The 17,509-nt window shown below is 37.6% G+C and overlaps 2 protein-coding genes across 2 annotated transcripts; both read right to left on the reverse strand.

Annotated features, from left to right (window-relative positions):
- Positions 1–46: 46 nt before the first annotated feature.
- lg15h5orf15 (linkage group 15 C5orf15 homolog) lies at positions 47–6,339 on the reverse strand. The gene is made up of 3 exons (XM_044140386.1): positions 6,166–6,339; positions 2,085–2,737; positions 47–1,338 (listed from the first exon to the last, which is right to left on the reverse strand). The coding sequence occupies exons 1-3, from the start codon at positions 6,281–6,283 to the stop codon at positions 1,204–1,206; spliced, it is 906 nt and encodes a 301-aa protein (XP_043996321.1). The 5' UTR covers positions 6,284–6,339; the 3' UTR covers positions 47–1,203.
- A 1,200-nt stretch (positions 6,340–7,539) lies between these two features.
- On the reverse strand, positions 7,540–17,342 carry vdac1 (voltage-dependent anion channel 1). Its single transcript, XM_044140393.1, has 9 exons — positions 17,238–17,342; positions 14,804–14,873; positions 13,501–13,550; positions 12,487–12,639; positions 12,275–12,327; positions 11,729–11,956; positions 10,986–11,136; positions 9,363–9,420; positions 7,540–8,418 (listed from the first exon to the last, which is right to left on the reverse strand). The coding sequence occupies exons 2-9, from the start codon at positions 14,868–14,870 to the stop codon at positions 8,327–8,329; spliced, it is 852 nt and encodes a 283-aa protein (XP_043996328.1). The 5' UTR covers positions 14,871–14,873; positions 17,238–17,342; the 3' UTR covers positions 7,540–8,326.
- Positions 17,343–17,509: the final 167 nt, after the last annotated feature.

Here is a 17,509-nt window from a genome sequence, read left to right on the forward strand (position 1 = left end):
CTTACTGAAGACACTAACCCTGCATCACAAGAAAAACACAACAATGTAACATTTGTATAATTTGTGCTTTATTGAGAAAACGATTGTATAGTGTAATGTTGATTGCAGTAGATCATAAGAGCAAACCCCACATTCTAACTACCATGTATTACACAGAGCTGGACATGTCTAAAAGGCCAACAGACAGAGGGGAAACACCTCAAATAACTAAATCCTTGACTTGCTGCACATTTTCCTGGTAAATGGGAGTAAAACGGGCCGCTGCAGTTGCTTTTGCATCATTTGGCGATGGATTGACAGAGACTTCACTGAAGCCATAAAGCAGGAGGCCACAGAACATCTGCACAGCGAAACCTGGAGGAACCCGGTAATTAAAACATAAAGCGGTCGAGACAAACACAGAAGCCTGGCAATAAAAGATTCCTATAAATTAGTACATTCCATTCAAGGCGTTCTTAAATGGCTTAAACACACGAGATTATCCGTCACCTGAAGATTATTCCTCCCCTGATCAAATGTTTACCCTTAACAACACACTACTGTTTTATTCATATCCATAAACCAAAGTTGTGTAATACAGGAGGTCACTGCATTTTCTGAAACTATTTATAAGTGCAAATTATATTAGATCCAATAAAAACTAAAAAACCCAAACCATTCAACCGTCCCTGGATGTTTTAGAACTATCCATACAGAACAAGAACATTAAGAGTCTGGTGGCTAATATTTCCTAATATTTACCTACAAGGCGCAATTAAGGTAGATCAGTTTACACACAGGTGTTAATTGATTTTATTTTACATGGTTACTCTGCTTTGTTAATGCTTTTTAAATAAATGTATGAATGACACAAAGTGCTTTACGTGCCAGTGTATAGCTCGGTTTGAATGCTGAGAGAAATCGACATTTATAGGAGGAAATACAATAATTAGGAATCTAAATGTTACATCACCTTATTCGTTTGAGCTTTAATTAAAAAAAAAAAATTTACACAAAGATGTAAAAAATATTTTTTTTTAAATGAAGAAAACATTAAAATAAAAAATGTCAGAAAGTCAACAATCTGTCCACTTCTACTCCAGCAAACAGTAAATTATTTCCGCTGTTGCAAATTAAAACATGATTTTTGAAAAAAAGCAAAGCCTCTCTACTTTATGCGAATGATCAGACAAGCAGCTGGATTTCTGTTTACAGGAGCCTCAATCAAAAAATATAATCTTTGGTCATCTTGAGGGACGGCATGGCTTCGTTGACGTTCTGGTCCAGGCGCCGATATTCCACGTTGTTACGGGAACACAATCCATCCTTCCAACGGCGGCTCTGAACCAGCAGGAAGATCTGAACAACGGGAACAGATGGAGAGAAATGACAAATTAAAGGGATCAATTTGTTTGGTTGGCAGGAGGACAAATAGACGAATCGACCCGGATTTTTACTTTAAATTCAAGTTGAGCAACAAGTTGCATCAACCTTCAGCTTCTATGCTCCAAACTGCCAAACTGATGAAACACTGATTTCCTTTAAATCAAGGATAAAAACCCAGAATGGAAGAGGATTAGGGTCAATGAAAAAACAAACACAAAAACAGGCAGAAAATAAATTTAGGAGGGAGAAAAGTCAGAATTTGGTTCTTTATGTTGACAACATGGCAGCTAAAACCAAAGCTAGCTGTCGTTAGCGAGCAGCTTCTGCTCTCCAGCAGGAAGTGGTTCATATTTTCTAAACATGTCATGGACAAAGTTTCCCCAGAAAACCCAGTGGTAGCAGCGCTAACGCAGTCCGCTACCATCTCACCAGTTTTATGCTAATAAACACAAAAAGTTACAAAAAGCCAGAGGTGCACAAACATCATAATTTGTAAATAAGGTGTGAACCCAGTTCAGTGCTTCAACTATTGAAAAATAAAAAAACCTGCATAGAAAACCGTTTTGAAACAAACAAACAAACTCAGCCTGGTGGGGGAAGGAAAGCCTGGTGGCCGCCAGGCTGACCAAACAAAAACATGGATTCTCCACACAACCCACGGAAACTGCAGTTACTGTTCACCCAAACTCCACTGACTACCACCAAACATCCACACTCACCTTCCTCTTGTTGTGATAGGTGATGTAGACGACGGCCACCAGGAAGGCCAGGATGACCAGGTGGAAGAAGAAGTGGGAGTCCTGTTCCTCTGAGCTGAAGCTGTCGACTTCCTCCAGCACGTTAACCGGCTGCTTGGTGTTGATTCGCCCTTTATCTTCCTTTGTCCCTTCGGAGGGGGAAACTATAAAGTCTCCGTCATAACTGTCGTATTCGTCAACAGCTTTGGTTTCTTTTCCGTTCTCTGTACCAAGCTGTGGATCGACGCCTTCCGCTGTGGAGGTGCCCTGGACGTCGGGCTCACCTGTTGGCTGGGTCACCTTGTTGTTGGCGGTGGGAGCAGAAGTCATCTTCACTGCGTTCTCTTTCGTAGTTTCTTTCGTAGTTTTTGTAGTTTCTTTGTCTGCAGGTGGAGGGAGCGTGTCAGTAGTGTCTTCCTTGCGCTGTGCTGGAAGATCCACGGTGGGTTCTTCTGCAGGGGTCATCCTGTTGACATCTTTGTCCTCTGTAGATGTGGGTTTGGGGGCGGCTGCAGTTGTTGATGTGACGTTTGGACTTGGTGTACTCCGTTTCTCTGCCTCTGTAGTCGTCTTTGTCTGAGTTGCTGCCACAGCCGAGACGTTCAAATTAGCTTGTGGGTCTCTTCCCAGAGAATCTGGTGGAGAGAAATAATAAAAATATATATATGTATATCAATATCCACGATTGTCAACATAGATAATCATTGATTAGTTTTTTGTTTTAAATATCTGAAATGCTGCCAAACGGGTGTTTCCTGTTTTATCCAGTTTTCTTTCTGTTGTTTTTTTTATTTTAAAGCAGTTATGAGGCTGAGTGGAGAAACTTTAAACTGCTGCTGTGCAAGTTACCCAACAGGTTGTTGCTAGGCAACCAAAGAGAGAGTGAGTTGCTAGGTAACCAAAGAACAAGTGGGTTAGCTGATTCCACTAACCTAGCATACCTAGCTTTGAGAGGTTGAGCAGCTAAAGCCTTTCCTCTGCCTACATCCCCCAGAATGCCGTGCGGTTCTGGCTCAGAGTTCAGTGAATCTTCTATCAGATGTATTATCTATTGATATTGATCACATGTCTATCTATAAATATTGTTATAAATTGCAGTAAAAATAGAAACTTGTATCCTCTTACTGTCTGTGATAAAAAAAACTTGAAATTATATGAAGCTTTAAATAAAACATGTTGCTATTTCAGAAAAAAATGCAGAAAATGCCAATTCCAACCAAGATGTTATTGTGATACACAAAATTGTTGTCATTTTGGCAACATTTTAATATATTGATAATATAGATTGCTTTTTAAATTATAAATTTAATTTTGTAAAGAACTCTGAACACTGAAACTGGAAGATGTTTTAAAAACCAAAATGAAACACGACGTCCAAAACAAAGCGGAAATAAAAATACACAACCAAAACCAATGAAGTCTCTAAATAAAACTTCCCTCCAAGAAATAGAATCATTTTAATTGATAATGTGATTAATTGATCTTTGTGACAGTGAGAACCTGCCATTCTGTCCCAAATTCATCACGTTTAAAAGTGAACCGACTTCATTCTCCTACAAAAAGAAACCAAGTCAGACAGGAAGAACAGGTGTGTTTGTTATGTATGTAAATAAAACTACACAGAAAGATTCATACTCTGATTTTTCCCTACAATTTCGGCGCAGCTGAACGTTCAAAGACATCCCTGAACCAAACCTGATTTTTACATCTTTCATCCGTTCAATCAAGCCCAAAATCATTTGCAGAACATTTTTTTATATTATGCATCTATTATTAAACAGAAATCTCTTTCCAACAAAACCATTTGTTTTGTTTTTTTATATTTTAAATCGTATTTTTTGGCCAAAGAGTATTTGTCTCAAAGAATTTGAACATCGATGTCTACAGTTATTCATTTTATCTTGCCTCCTGTTCAAACAAACCGTTCACACTTACAATTTATTTATTTTATTTTTTTTGTTTGCAAAAGCTTAAATTCCCAGCAAACTGCAGCCTGTAACTATAAACTAAATTTAAGGCGTCTTTAAATTCATCTCAGTGACAACATGAACCAAACAAGTTTTGCCATTATTTCCTGCTCAGAGAAACGAGGCTCGGGGCGTCTTACTGACTGACGACGTTAAGAGTGCAGTAAGACGCCCCCGAGAGAAGAAAGGGCCTATTCAAAGTCAGGGGCCTTCGCCAGCATAAATCCTCCCTAAACAGGAGCCGCTTGTTTAGTTTCTGAGTAAAACATGAGAGACATTCAGGGTACAGACAGGCCTCCTTAAACTCTCATAGAAAGTCAAACATTTACATTAATAATGTAAAAGAGATTAAATGAAAGTAAAATCTGAAAATGTTGCAAAGCAAAAATCTGAAACTTAATAAAATCCTGTAAATTTCTCACATAAAGGCCTTTTCATTTTATTAAAAATAAAACTGAAATAAAAGCCAAAACTGCATTCGTCACGAAAACAAATGTTGCTGGACGACAAATTATCCTAAAAGTTACAGAGATAAACAATAATATTGTTGTTTTGAGACCATTTTTCAATAACAGTTATAAAAATGTAACGGCATAATAATCCAAGGACTCATTTTCATGGACCAATAAACTTTAAATTCTAAGGAACATTTAGCACATTTTAAATATCCAAAATAAATAAACAAAACAACAAATAAAATGAATTATAAAGTCTCTGTGAACAAAATTATTCCTTAAAAGACGGTTAGCAGAGACCAAAACACCAGACCGATGAGTTTTCATCCAGGTTTTAGTAAAAAACGATAAATCATAAAAATGGAAAGGATTGAGTTTGTTTGAATTTATCATGTGATTAATTTATTGCTGCAGGCCTTTAAACAGAAAACCTTCAAGCTGCTGCTGCACCGAGTGAGGGAGGAGCTGCGCCTGGAAGGCGGGGCTACGTCCACCCAGGCGTTTTGCTCAGCTGAATGGAGATTAAAGGATTTGTCAAACATACATGAAATAATCAAGGAAACACTCCAGGTACATCTTTATGAGGGAATAACATTGGAACATGATGTAAAACTCTAAAATGTTGATCTTACATGAAACTAAATATCTGAAATTCCAGACAAAATTAAAATACTAATAATTATTAGTAATTTAATATTTAAAATAATAATAATGGCTTTAAAAACCCACATATTTATGAAAACCAGGAAGTAAAGGGATGACTGACTAGCTGTGACTGAATCATCAAACATCTTTCTGCATTATTTACTTGAATTATTAGAATGTTTTCTTAATTTAATCTTAATATTGCAACATTTCAAAATAAAGTTTTAACTGCTTATGTTTACTTAAGTAACTTTTTGTTGTTATTTTATTACACTGTCTTTTTAACAGTTAGTTGTTTTTACACAAGCTTTGTTGTTCTAATGTTATTTTCTATTTTTGATCATGTTGTGTTTGTAGATCAAGATACAATATGTACTAGTTTACTATATATACACATATTACCATATTAGTCTTATGATGAATTAAACTGATTTGTTCTGCTTAAAATTTGCTTTTGTAATCAAATTATTTGTAAACATTATGTCATTTAGTTCTTAAAATACCTAAATTTGCACATAACATATATATTTTAGTTAATATACATGTTAACTAAAATAACATATACAATTTTATTAATTGTAAAATATTAAATCAGCTGTTTTGATCACATAGTACAACGTTTTACCTTTATCCAAGTAAAATATGTTGAAATAGTGCTATTTTAAAGGAGTAAAGCTAAATTTTGTGGCGCTTCTAGGTAAAGCTGAACATCACGCTCGGATATTTTCGGTTTTACATTTTAGAAACGTTAGCTAAGGTATTTCGATTTTGTTTAAACCTAAAAAACCCTTTATGCTACTACATATTAATACATGGCCCATTAGTCAGAGAAAAACACCAAAAAAAATCAATAGTTTTGCAGTTGCCTATTCAAAATCTGTCACAGTCCAAACTAACACCAGTGACTGCTAGAGCTACATGCTAATTAGCCACAGCAGCTAGCCTCCTGTTGCTAAAGACATCCTCACAGCACATGAAAACGCGCCGGCGCCGTACCTGATGTATTGTTGGCTGGAGCTGAAAGACAGACGTTAAACCACAGCTGGAGGAAAATAATCAAACAAAAGACGTAAATATTTGTCCAGCTTTGCATCGAATTTCTGTGCGCCGCCATGTTGATGAGTGACTGAAAGGGGGCGGGCTTTACGGTGGCCTGATATGCCCGGTGGGTGGGGCGTTTCTCTGCGCATGGCCGTGCATCATTCTTTAGCCGGGGAGTAGAGACGTGCGCCGCGGTGGGTGGAGTTTGTTTGAAAAGCAACAGGAATACATACAGGATTCACAGCTTACTTCCATATTACAAATGGAGTTTACTTAAAGTGCAACATAATTTCCAGCTAACAAGAAACGCTACATTTACCTTTTATTCAAGAGGATAGCTCCTCCCTCACCAGTATAGCATCAGTCCTACCCAAGCTACTTGCCGACTGACGGTTATGAGGATCACTCTTTTTGTTAGTTTTTTGCTGTTGTTCCTTAATCTGACATTTCTTAGTAGTCACTGAAGATCAGGAATCCCACTTACACCTAAAGAGGAGCCATTTATGCTAAACAGGGGAAGCTATGAGTAAAATACGCGTCAAGTCAGAGCAGCGGTAATGCAATATGAGTCTTATAATGGTTCTAATTTAGAAGTTAGACATTTTCCCTCTACCTAAACACGGAGGGTTCGTCATCAATGCCCCTGCTACATTAAGGCAGGAAGTGACTCCATAAAATCCTGCAGGAGAATGTCTGAATAACTTGGCAGTAAACTCAATCCTGCTGGCTTAAAAGACTTAAGAAATTCCTGTTTGCAGACACTCCCAGGTGATCTTAGCTCACTCAAACAGGATAAGGCCGTCTCAGAGACAGGAATATTTTTATTATAGTAACGTGGATTGTTCCGGGTTTTGTTTACAGAAACTGTTCACATTTCATCTCGTATGGAAAGTATTTTATCTTTAACTTAATTGTGACAAAGTAGGAAATTTTCAGAAACGCATTGGTAGGAAGTGGTTGTAGATAAAGTGGAATAGTGAAAAATAGGTTTTAGGGTTTTACATTATTTGTAGGCAGCGTCCGACCTTTGAAAAAAGGAATAGTGAATTATGATTGTTGTAATTTTTGTTTAAAACATGTTTGACTTTCATCCAGTGGGTAGAAAATCAAGAAATTTTATTCCAGTAAGAGTAGAGATACTTCATAATAAAATTACTTAAGAAAAATTACAGCGTAGTAAAAATATTCCTAAAAGTAATTTTTTTTCCAAAAAAAGTTACTCAAGCAAATGTAACTAGTAACTACACAGCTTTGGAGTTGTGACAAAAAGGTCTAAGATTGTTTATTTGTACCAAGGTTATCAAATTAGAAACAAAGAGAGAGAAGAAATTGGTTCAATATGTTCTTTATTTAGACCAAGAAATGACAAAACTGTCAAGTACAATAACCATCAATCCAATAATCCGTTGTGGAAGACAAAACCATTCCTTGGAGTGTTTCTAATCCTTTCATTTCATCCTCCAGAAGCACAAACTCCTCAACAGTTACGTGCTTGACAGTTTACCTGCGAGGGCGGACACGTCTTTGCCTTCTTAAGACTTCGAGTGGATCTAAAACTAGGCAACACCCTCAATAAAATAATATTCTCTGTTGCTATATGTAACCAAAAAAACACCAGAAACACAGACACAAAAGACAGGTGAGACAAAAACACAGAATAATGTTCGCGTGGGGACGTAGTGTCGCTCAGAGCTAACCCCTCGCGCTGTTTAATTCACCAAAGACAGACAGGAACTCTCAGTGCGGAAATGTTTGAAGGAAACGTTTCTTGACCACCACGTCTTCTGAGTGAGAAGTGCTTTCTACAGCTAAGTAACAGCGCCACCTTGAGCAGTAACAATAGAACTGCAAGATAATTGTGTTGTGGGGCTTTTCCCTTTTTCAATTGATTAAAACTGACTTGATGTACTGAAGCATTCGGTTCTCACAGCTTTGTTCTAAACTGGGCTTTTGAACATAAATATGGTCCTTTAAAATTGGATTTGTTTCACCTTCACTTACTTCCACCTGTAACATTTCAAGGGGAGAGAAAGGGTTGGACTACTCAGAGGGTTTAAGATATTTTGGGTGAGGAATAAGTGTGTAGGGAAAAGAGGAAGGCTGAAGTCTTTTCCGTCTACGGCTGGAACTCCAGACCCACACCGAGCTTGTGGCCACCCGTGTTGATGTTTTTACCATCCAGGAGAGCAGAAAGCGACAGCTTCACACCTGCAGAAATAAACATTTAAACCTTCATTTTACTGCACTGCAAGAATATCCTCCAGAAACTTCAACTATCCAGATGGAAAAACAGGAAATAAAAGGTTCAGACGTCTGAACATGTTTAAATATTCTAAGGATTAAATATTATTAGAAATCCATCCATCCATTATCTGAACACCCTTCGTCCCTAATGGGGTCGGGAGGGTTGATGGTTCCTCTCCAGTTGCGTCCCGGGCGAGAGGCGGGGTCACCCTGGACAGGTCGCCAGTCTGTCGCAGGGCAACACAGAGACATACAAGACACACAACCATGCACACACACACTCACACCTAGGGAGAATTTAGAGAAACCAATTAACCTGACAGTCATGTTTTTGGACTGTGGGAGGAAGCCGGAGAACCCGGAGAGAACCCACCATGCACAGGGAGAACATGCAAACTCCATGCAGAAAGACCCCGGGCTGGGAATCGAACCCAGGACCTTCTTGCTGCAAGGCAGCAGCTCTACCAACTGCACCACTGTGCAGCTATTATTAGAAATCATTGGTAAATACTAAAATACTCAATATTTCTAGGCTAGATTGAGATACTTAAAAATGCTAATGAAATTATTGATTGATTGATAAAAGTAAAAACTAAATTTCTCAGCTCAAACACACATAACCCCCAAACATTTATTGATTCAATATTAAAATAGAAAAGAGCAAATTCTAAAAATGCAATGTGATCTATAATCTTACTTTAATAGTTAGAAAACTCTCAAAAATTAAATCTAGAAGTTTTTAATTCAGCTGTTGCAGAGCAGCAGTTTGGCCTCAACTGCTGTTGTAATTTTAGGACTGTATAATGATGGTATATACAGTTTATGGAGCAATAAACAGAATCGATTAGGAAAATGTGTAAAATAGAAGATACAATAAACCCTTTAAATGACCTGCAGACTGAACTCACCTGGCTTGATAGTCTGAGTGTAGCCCAGTCCAATAAGGCTGGAGTTGTTCACCTTCGCCTGCCAGGAAAACAGATCAAATGTTCAGAAATCAAACACTAACAAACAGACCCCAGAATTAAAGGAATATAAACATATTAAACAAATGGAACCATTTAGAACCCATTTTTAGTCAGAACTTAATAAAAGTGCCAAGAACAGTTCAAATCTGTCTTGCAGAATTGGGTCAAAATGTTCAGCTGAAGCCGAGTCACTTCCAATAGAAATGGGCCCAAATAACGACACAAACAACCAGCCGCACTAATTGGCTCTGGTGCAAGTGGGACTTAGGACTCGTGTGACAGACGGGACTGAATTAGCAGAGATCTTTCTGTGGTACGGAGACTTCCTGTTTGGGTTTGCGATTGTCTGAGGCACTGCGGTTAAACAACATGGCCGCTTGTTCACGATGATTCAACACAGCCTGTGCTTTTAAGGAAGGGGTGTCCAAAGTGCGGCCCAGGGGCCTTTTGCGGCCCTCTGGAGGATTTTGTGCGGCCGCCTCTAGGAAGGAGTAAATCTGCTTCACAAGTCACTGCAGCTGGACTATTTTTCAATATTTCTGCTTTCATCCACAAACTTCAACTTTTGCTCAAACTGAAATCATCTACAGCTCAAATTCGAAAACAATCAATCCCTGAAAGTTTAACCTGTCTGACTATAAAAGATGAAACCTTTTCATGCTTTGCATCAACCTTGATTCACAAAAATTAGACTATTTTGTTGATTTAAATCAAATTTTACATTTTCAGTTTATTATTGAGCAGATCAAATTAAAAAAGGCAGAAGAAGTTTGTCTTAAAGGTGTTCATGTTGTGACGACTTCCTGTCAGAGTAGGAGCTTCTTAAAGAGACAGAGACCCTTTAAGTCATGTTTGATAGATGTAGCATTTCTATAACAGCTGAAGGTAAAATAATTACTGGATTGTGTTATAAAATGAAACAAAATATTTTCTGACCCTGAAGTCTTTTCTACTTAATGATTTTGGCCCTTAGTGGAAAAAGTTTGGACACCTCTGGTTTACCGTAAAACACGTCCTATAAATGCCAAATGAAAGCAGGTTGTTATTATTTCACTATTATCATCATTAGATTTTTTTATTTTATTTGTTTTTATATAACAGTTTATGGAGAATTTAAATAGTGTACATTGGCAAGGATTCAATAATTATTATGATGTTATTAACAATTATTATTATTATTGTTACTTTTTTATGGATCTGTAGATTTTCTTACCTTTTTATGAGAGCCAGATTGTAATGATTTTGTTTATATAATTTATTTGTTGGTTCTTCAGCAAAGTGTCTTCAACAGGCATACAAATATCAATGTATTAACTATAATAAATTATATAGCAATTATATAATAATATTTAATTTTCCTCTGGGATTAATAAAGTATTTTTGAATTTGAATACCATAACCTGGTTTTAATCACTAATTTCTGATAATTGAGAAAAGGGGAAGGAATAAATAAGTGTTTACCACTACAGAGAATCAGCGGTAAGCTAGTTCTTTATTTTGAACGACTGATTATTTGTTTTCTTGTTTTTAAAAACCTTTTTGAAACAAAGACATGAAACTCACGGAGAAAGATGCGTCAGAATCGATCTGATACTTGGCAGCGATGCCAAAGCGGGTGTTGCTGTTTCCTGCAGTCCAGGCCAAGTTGACGGCCGTCTCCAGCTTGTTGTTCACCTTCTGGTAGATCGAGCCGCCAAACTCGGTGCCATCGTTGCTGTAAAGAACCAGCAGGTTTCCTTAAATCCTAGGAGCTGGTGACGTGTGATTTACTGCAGACCTTTAAACAGAAAACCTTTAAACTTCTGCTCTACTGATGATCAGTTTGTGTTTAGGTCACCTTTTTTTATTTTGTTTAACTGAACCAAAACACCGAATTCTGCAGCACATCCACGTTACGTTTGTCATAGTCAAGCTAGCATAACTGAGCTACTTCCTTCTCACTTGCTTTTTGTTTTGAAATAAAACTTTTTCCTGATCTTGTCATCAAGCTGTCACAGTGTTGACCATTAAAATGGACACAAAGCTCTGAGTCCATTTTATTTTAAATATCAGGAGTACATTAAAGATGTGGCTCGCTAGCTTGATAACTTGACAACTTATTAGCGAGCAGTTTTGGTGGAATCTTGTGCATCTGACGTCATGATGCAACATGTTTATATTGTTGTATTTCTATGACTTTGTCCAGTGTTTATGGGACTGCCAATGTGTGCTGTATGATATTATGTGCAAAACATTTTTTTGGATTAATATTTTTTGGTCTTTACAAACTAAACCATTAAAAGCTGCTGAGTGTTTGCAGTTCTTACACATTCGTATGGAGCTGGAACTCATCGGTCTTGTATCCCACAGCAAAGTTGCTCTGAGTGACCTTGTTCCGGCCGGCCTCGAAGGTCGTCTGGTATCCAGCGAGCCAGCCCTCGAAGCCCACCACAGCGGTGCCGTGGATGGCCGTGCCGTTGATGTCGTAGTTGACGTCGCAGCCCAGGTTGACGTGGTCGCACTTGTAGGCCGTCTTGAGCTTTCCGCCTTTCTTGCTGGCAGGACGTTTGGTGAGGAAAAAAACAAATCGTTGTTGTGAATATCAGAGGACAGAGTATCCAAAAAATACACTCCAGTAAGAGTAACACTACGAAAATTTTACTCAAGTAAAAATAACCGTCCAGGAAATTACTTCAGTAAAAAATAAAATACTATTAAAAGGAAATCTTTTTACAAAAATTACTCAAGTAAATGCACCAGTAACTGTAGTTACTACTGAACTCCAGTCGTTATATGTAGGAATCAAGAGCTAAAAGTTTATTTTTTCATAACAAAGCTGCCAAAGAGTGCCAGGGTGAAGCCGCCGTCATTACCCAGTGTTTGGAGAGAAGGAGGAATCTACAGTAAGCTTCAGCCCTTTAATTAACTGTGGAAAAAAAGAGGAAATCACGTTAAAACAGAGCACAGGATCATTTCCAACACAAAAACAACATTTTCTAGCTGCTTGGGAAGAATCTTAAACATGCATATTGAATATTTTCCCAACAGTCTCACTCAGATCTTTGTAATTTTGCCCTGCGGTCACCTGGTCCTCCACGGTGACCACGGTCTCCAGGGTGTTTTCGGTGTTCCACTTCTCTGTGAAGGTCAGGCCGTGCTCCGCCCACTTGAATTTGGTCTCCAACGACCCGGCAACTTTGCTGGTCTCCGTGTTGCCAGAGCATGTGCTGGTGAACTCCTGAGGGCAAAAGACGTCACTCAGTTACACAGAACAGGCAACCACGCGACAAAGCAGATGTCCAAAATTAACCGTACTTTAGTAAAGAAAATATAAAAACTATTATTAAAACTGAGTCAATTGGAAACCAAAATTGCAACATTTGTTACATTTTCAGCTGCTGCGGTTCGTTTTTTCACTCATTGATAAACCTGTTCCCCTCCTGGCCTGTGGGGGCGCTGCACACTGAACTACTGAAGGCAACAACATGAAAACCTCTGAAGAAGACAGTGAGCGCAACTTCTTTCTTCACCAAATAAAAACGGAGGTGTCAGCAGCTGGAGGATTTATCCATCAATATAAATAGTTGGTTTGGACAGTAATTAGCCTATTAGCCGCTAACGCTAGCGACGCTCCGGCAGCAATTTCAATGATTTATTTAAACCCACAACACCAGATTGCTCCAATGCACGATGAGCAGAAATCTGTCACAAAATTTTTGTAGCGCCCAGATTTCTGATCAGATTTCTACAAAATATGGCTGAAATTAAATTATTGATGCTTTGATATGAAAAAAAAGAAAATTAATTCTCCTTAAGTATAAAACTATAACAATTTGGTTTCTATCAAGATGCAAGAGGTTTCTCTTTTATATTGGTCAATATTTTAATTTTACATATTTGCTGCTATTAAAAATAATATTTAATTTGATGAATGTTATGAATATCGCCACATTTTACAAACAAACAAGGTTTAAAAATGACAGACCAGAGAAAAGGGAACATGATGCTGGTAGGAGAATCTCTTTCTATTTCTGCCATCAGTTGTTGGTAAATAAATGATGACAAAAAGAAAACAAGTCCAGTCAGCAGTGAAACTTACCAGTCCATTATCAGACTTTGTCTTCACGTCCAGTTTAATGAGGCCGAAGCCTGAAACAAAAATTAACAAATCGTCAAAGCAATGTCTTAATGATGAAACAATGAGGTTCATATTTTAGGTGAAAATTAGTTTCTTTATAAGGACTGAAACACAAACTAACTCAGTTTTATGTTAAAAGATTTGCAGAGGGTTTCTTTATGGAGGTGGGAAGTTGGTATTTGATTAAGAATTAAATTTAAAAAAAGAAAAGATGATAATGGGAAGAGTACACACAGTTTGTTGATGCATTTGTAAAGAATAAGTTTCTGGTTTCCACTGATAACCGAGCATTTATTTTTCAGTAACTGACAGAAAAACTCTCCAGTTTACACTGTGGGTCACGCATTGCTGTAACCATGGAAACACTTTAAAAATCCGTTGAAACTGCCACAAACCATCAGTAATTCCTCTGATTTCTCCCAAACCCAACCCTCAGTCAGAAACAACCAATCAGAGCACAGAGGAGGGTCTTAGTGCTTCCAATCACTTTTCCCCTGAGCTGGTTCACAACAACTGAGCCCGTAGTAAATGTTAGGCTAGTTAGCATAGCCACCAGTATTCTGATAAACATTGTTTCTGTCACAGTAAGTCGTTTCTCTGCCATTAGGACGCTTAGCAGAACATACACAAGGATGATTGACAGCACTAAGCCCCAGCTCCTGGCTCTGACTGGTTTTTAAATGAAGTTTGAACTTGTTTGAAACAACATGTTGTTTATTTCCATCAAAAATATGGATTAAATAAAAATCTGTTACAACTTAGATGGAAATGAAAGTTTACTTAATCAGATGTAATAAGTTCAAAAATTATTTTATAAAACCTCCGGTTATTACACCAGAGATTTGACAAACAAAAGATGCCCACCAATAAAATAATGGGAGCGTCTAAAACAGTGGAGCCCAAAGTGGGTCCCTGAGGGCCGCCATCCTCCATGTTTTAGTCTCTTCCTGGTTTAACGTCCCTGGATCCAGTGATGGATCATTAGAGGCCTAAGAAGAACTTTGACCTGCTGAAAAGGTCGTTTCTGCCACCAGGAGGGAACTAGAACATGCAGGATGCCGGAGCTCCAGGACCCACTTTGGGCTCCCCTGGTCCAAAAGTTACCAAACAAAATTAATTACACATTTTGGCTCCAAACTTACTTAAATATATTCTAACTGCCCAAATAAAACTAAATTGATAGATTTAATTTCAACATAAATGGCTACAACCATGTTAAAAACCAATTGTTACCTGTTCTTAATTAAATAGGTTGTCTGCTTACCGTATCCCTTTGTAAAAACATCCCTGGCTGATTTTCCAAGGTCAGCGTAGGTGGGAGGTACAGCCATTGTCTGAAAACAACAAATAAAAGCAGTTTCTTTGTGATCACACTCTTTATTACACCTGTGAGAAACATAAAATCTAAATCTGAAACGTAAATCTGAAACGGAGCACCAAGTTTCAAAAACAAGACGCCATGTTGGCTGAAGGTCACCTAAAGAACAACAAGCACCAGCCTGCTGGCTTTAAGATTTTTAAATAATTTCCAGACGATATGAATGCTTAAAGTGACCGTAAAGACAAAACTACTGTCCGCTTAACGCAGCGGTGTCCAAAGAGCGGCCCGGGGGCCATTTGTGGCCCCTGACTGCAGTTCAATAATGGTACAAATCTGATTCTTGGGAACATGGAACCACTACAACATAAAGGTTTCTTTATTTTGTTGCTTTTATTTCATTTTACCCAGAAACACACTTTGGCACAACACTTCATTATATTTGGATAAACACAATAAAAGCTTTGAAATAAAAAAATCTTATTTTTGTTGCTGGAAATGAAATAAAAACCAAAAAAGAAAATAATTGTTGCAAAAAGTTAAGTCACTGAAAACATTAAGACAAACCTCATATTAATGTATATTTTTAATTAAAATATTACTTGTTTAATTTATTTTAGTGCAGGTAAAGGATAAAAAATTCACAATAATATTTTTGTGTTTTTAAATTGGGGGGAAAAAGCACATTTTGCCACCAAAGGACTTTGGTGTAAAAAGTTTGGACTCCTCTGGTTTGACCAGAAGTGAATTTCCCCAAACAAAGCTCCTGTGTCCAGCCGCAGAACAAAGTCGTCTCTTTGGAAACTCTGCTATCGCGTCTGTGGGCGACTCTTTGTCCTGGGCTTTCACCAACACTCAGTTCTGCAAGACGTTTCATCATAAGAACACAGGAACCATTTTTAAATGGAGCAACAGCTAGCAAAGCGCTAGAGTCTGTTGAGAACGTGAAAAGTTTACTGACAGAAGATAAGAAAGTAAATTTGAACAAATGTTGAATAAAAAGGCAAACTAGTTTTCCAGACCAGGTTGGTTTTATTATGATGCTGTGTTAAAATGGTGGGAAAGAAAAACATCAATACTAAGAAAATTCATTCAAAATGGCAAATCAGTGGAAAATCTGATTGGTGGACATTAACACTAATAAAACTCCAAATGTTTTAAATAAATTAGTCAATGGCCTCTACGGAAAGCAGTCAACCTTTAAACTATTTTTGAACATTTTTATTAGCACTTCTATGTGAATCAGAACAATAAATGGAAAAGATTTTAAGTAATTTTTAAGATTCAAGCATTTATATAACAACTTATCTGCCCATTTTACAGAAACTGCACAGTAGTAGGAAAGCACAAGACTTTAGTAAAATATTACAATAAAAATTTTATAATTCAACAACAAAAACTGCAAAGGAAACTTGGTATTCCGTCCAGCTTAATTAGTGAGAAATAAAACTGTTTAGTGGTAGTAAATTTCAGCAGGAAGATGTAAATCACACATAGCTGTTAATATATATATGTAATATATAACTATAGTCTGACTTTATATGTCATGCTAATTGCATCTAGCCTTTAGTCTACTGAAATTCTAACTTCTCTAGTTTGGAGCGAGTATTTTATAGTTTCATTAAAAAAAATACACCATATAGCTCCTACAGTAACCCTTCAAATAGGATGAAATGTTAGAGATTGCAAAGCACAAACTACTAGGTTATAGGTTTATATGTGGGATGTGAGATTTTTCAAGCAAATACGGGTTAATTGTTTGTACATAATAACAGAGGTCTATTCATAAACTTTACCAACCACCTTAGCTTCTACATCTTTGTAATTAAACACTGCTTTTTATTTTAACTTCAGAATAGCAGAATTGAAAGCTCATTGTGAGCCTTATTCTGATATAAAAAGTCCAGTATCTTTTGTGAGAGCCCAGTAAAGAGCGCCTAACGGGGACAAAAAGGTTATCACGCCAACATCCTCATGCCCTCGCCGGCTAACTGGTTAGCATTAGCTCACAGTCAAGGTGGTTAGATGGTAAAAGGGACTCTAGTTGGAAAGTTAAAATCCGAAGTGTAAAACAGAGAGCACAAGGAGCACCAAGAGGGTCAATTAGTGAAAGAGCTCAACTTTTTAAATTACAAACAATCCGGACAACTGCAGATAAGTTCTCCATTCAAATGACCGGATCACAAGCTAGCAGTAGATGGTAGCTACATAACAACGACGGGCCTGTCGACTTCTAATGTTTCCCACGTCAGTTTTATATTAATATACATACATGAGGAGCCAGACACAGCTCTGCTGTTCTTAGTGAGACTCGACCCACTCATGTGAAATGCACAGGAACCTAGCTGGGTTTCGTTTTACGGGAAGATACAGAACATACCTCTGTGCGTTCCAGTCCAAGCCGAGAAAGAGCCTGTCAGCCGCACAATGGGAGGAGATAGGAAGAAAGCGCAGCAACGTCACGGATTACGTCAGAGTCTGTCATCTTCAAAGATGGAAAATCAAGTTAAACAACAAGATGCTTCACGCCGCATTTTAAACTGACATCTGGGAGGAGAAGATTTCAATTTAACCCTGAACAAGGGCCGCTTAAAACAGAACTTCTGACATTAATCTCAGAAATCTGTGGGAAAAGAAGGAAGAATTAAAGTC

This window comes from Gambusia affinis, linkage group LG15 (genome assembly GCF_019740435.1).
Source record: "Gambusia affinis linkage group LG15, SWU_Gaff_1.0, whole genome shotgun sequence".
Lineage (NCBI taxonomy): Eukaryota > Metazoa > Chordata > Actinopteri > Cyprinodontiformes > Poeciliidae > Gambusia > Gambusia affinis.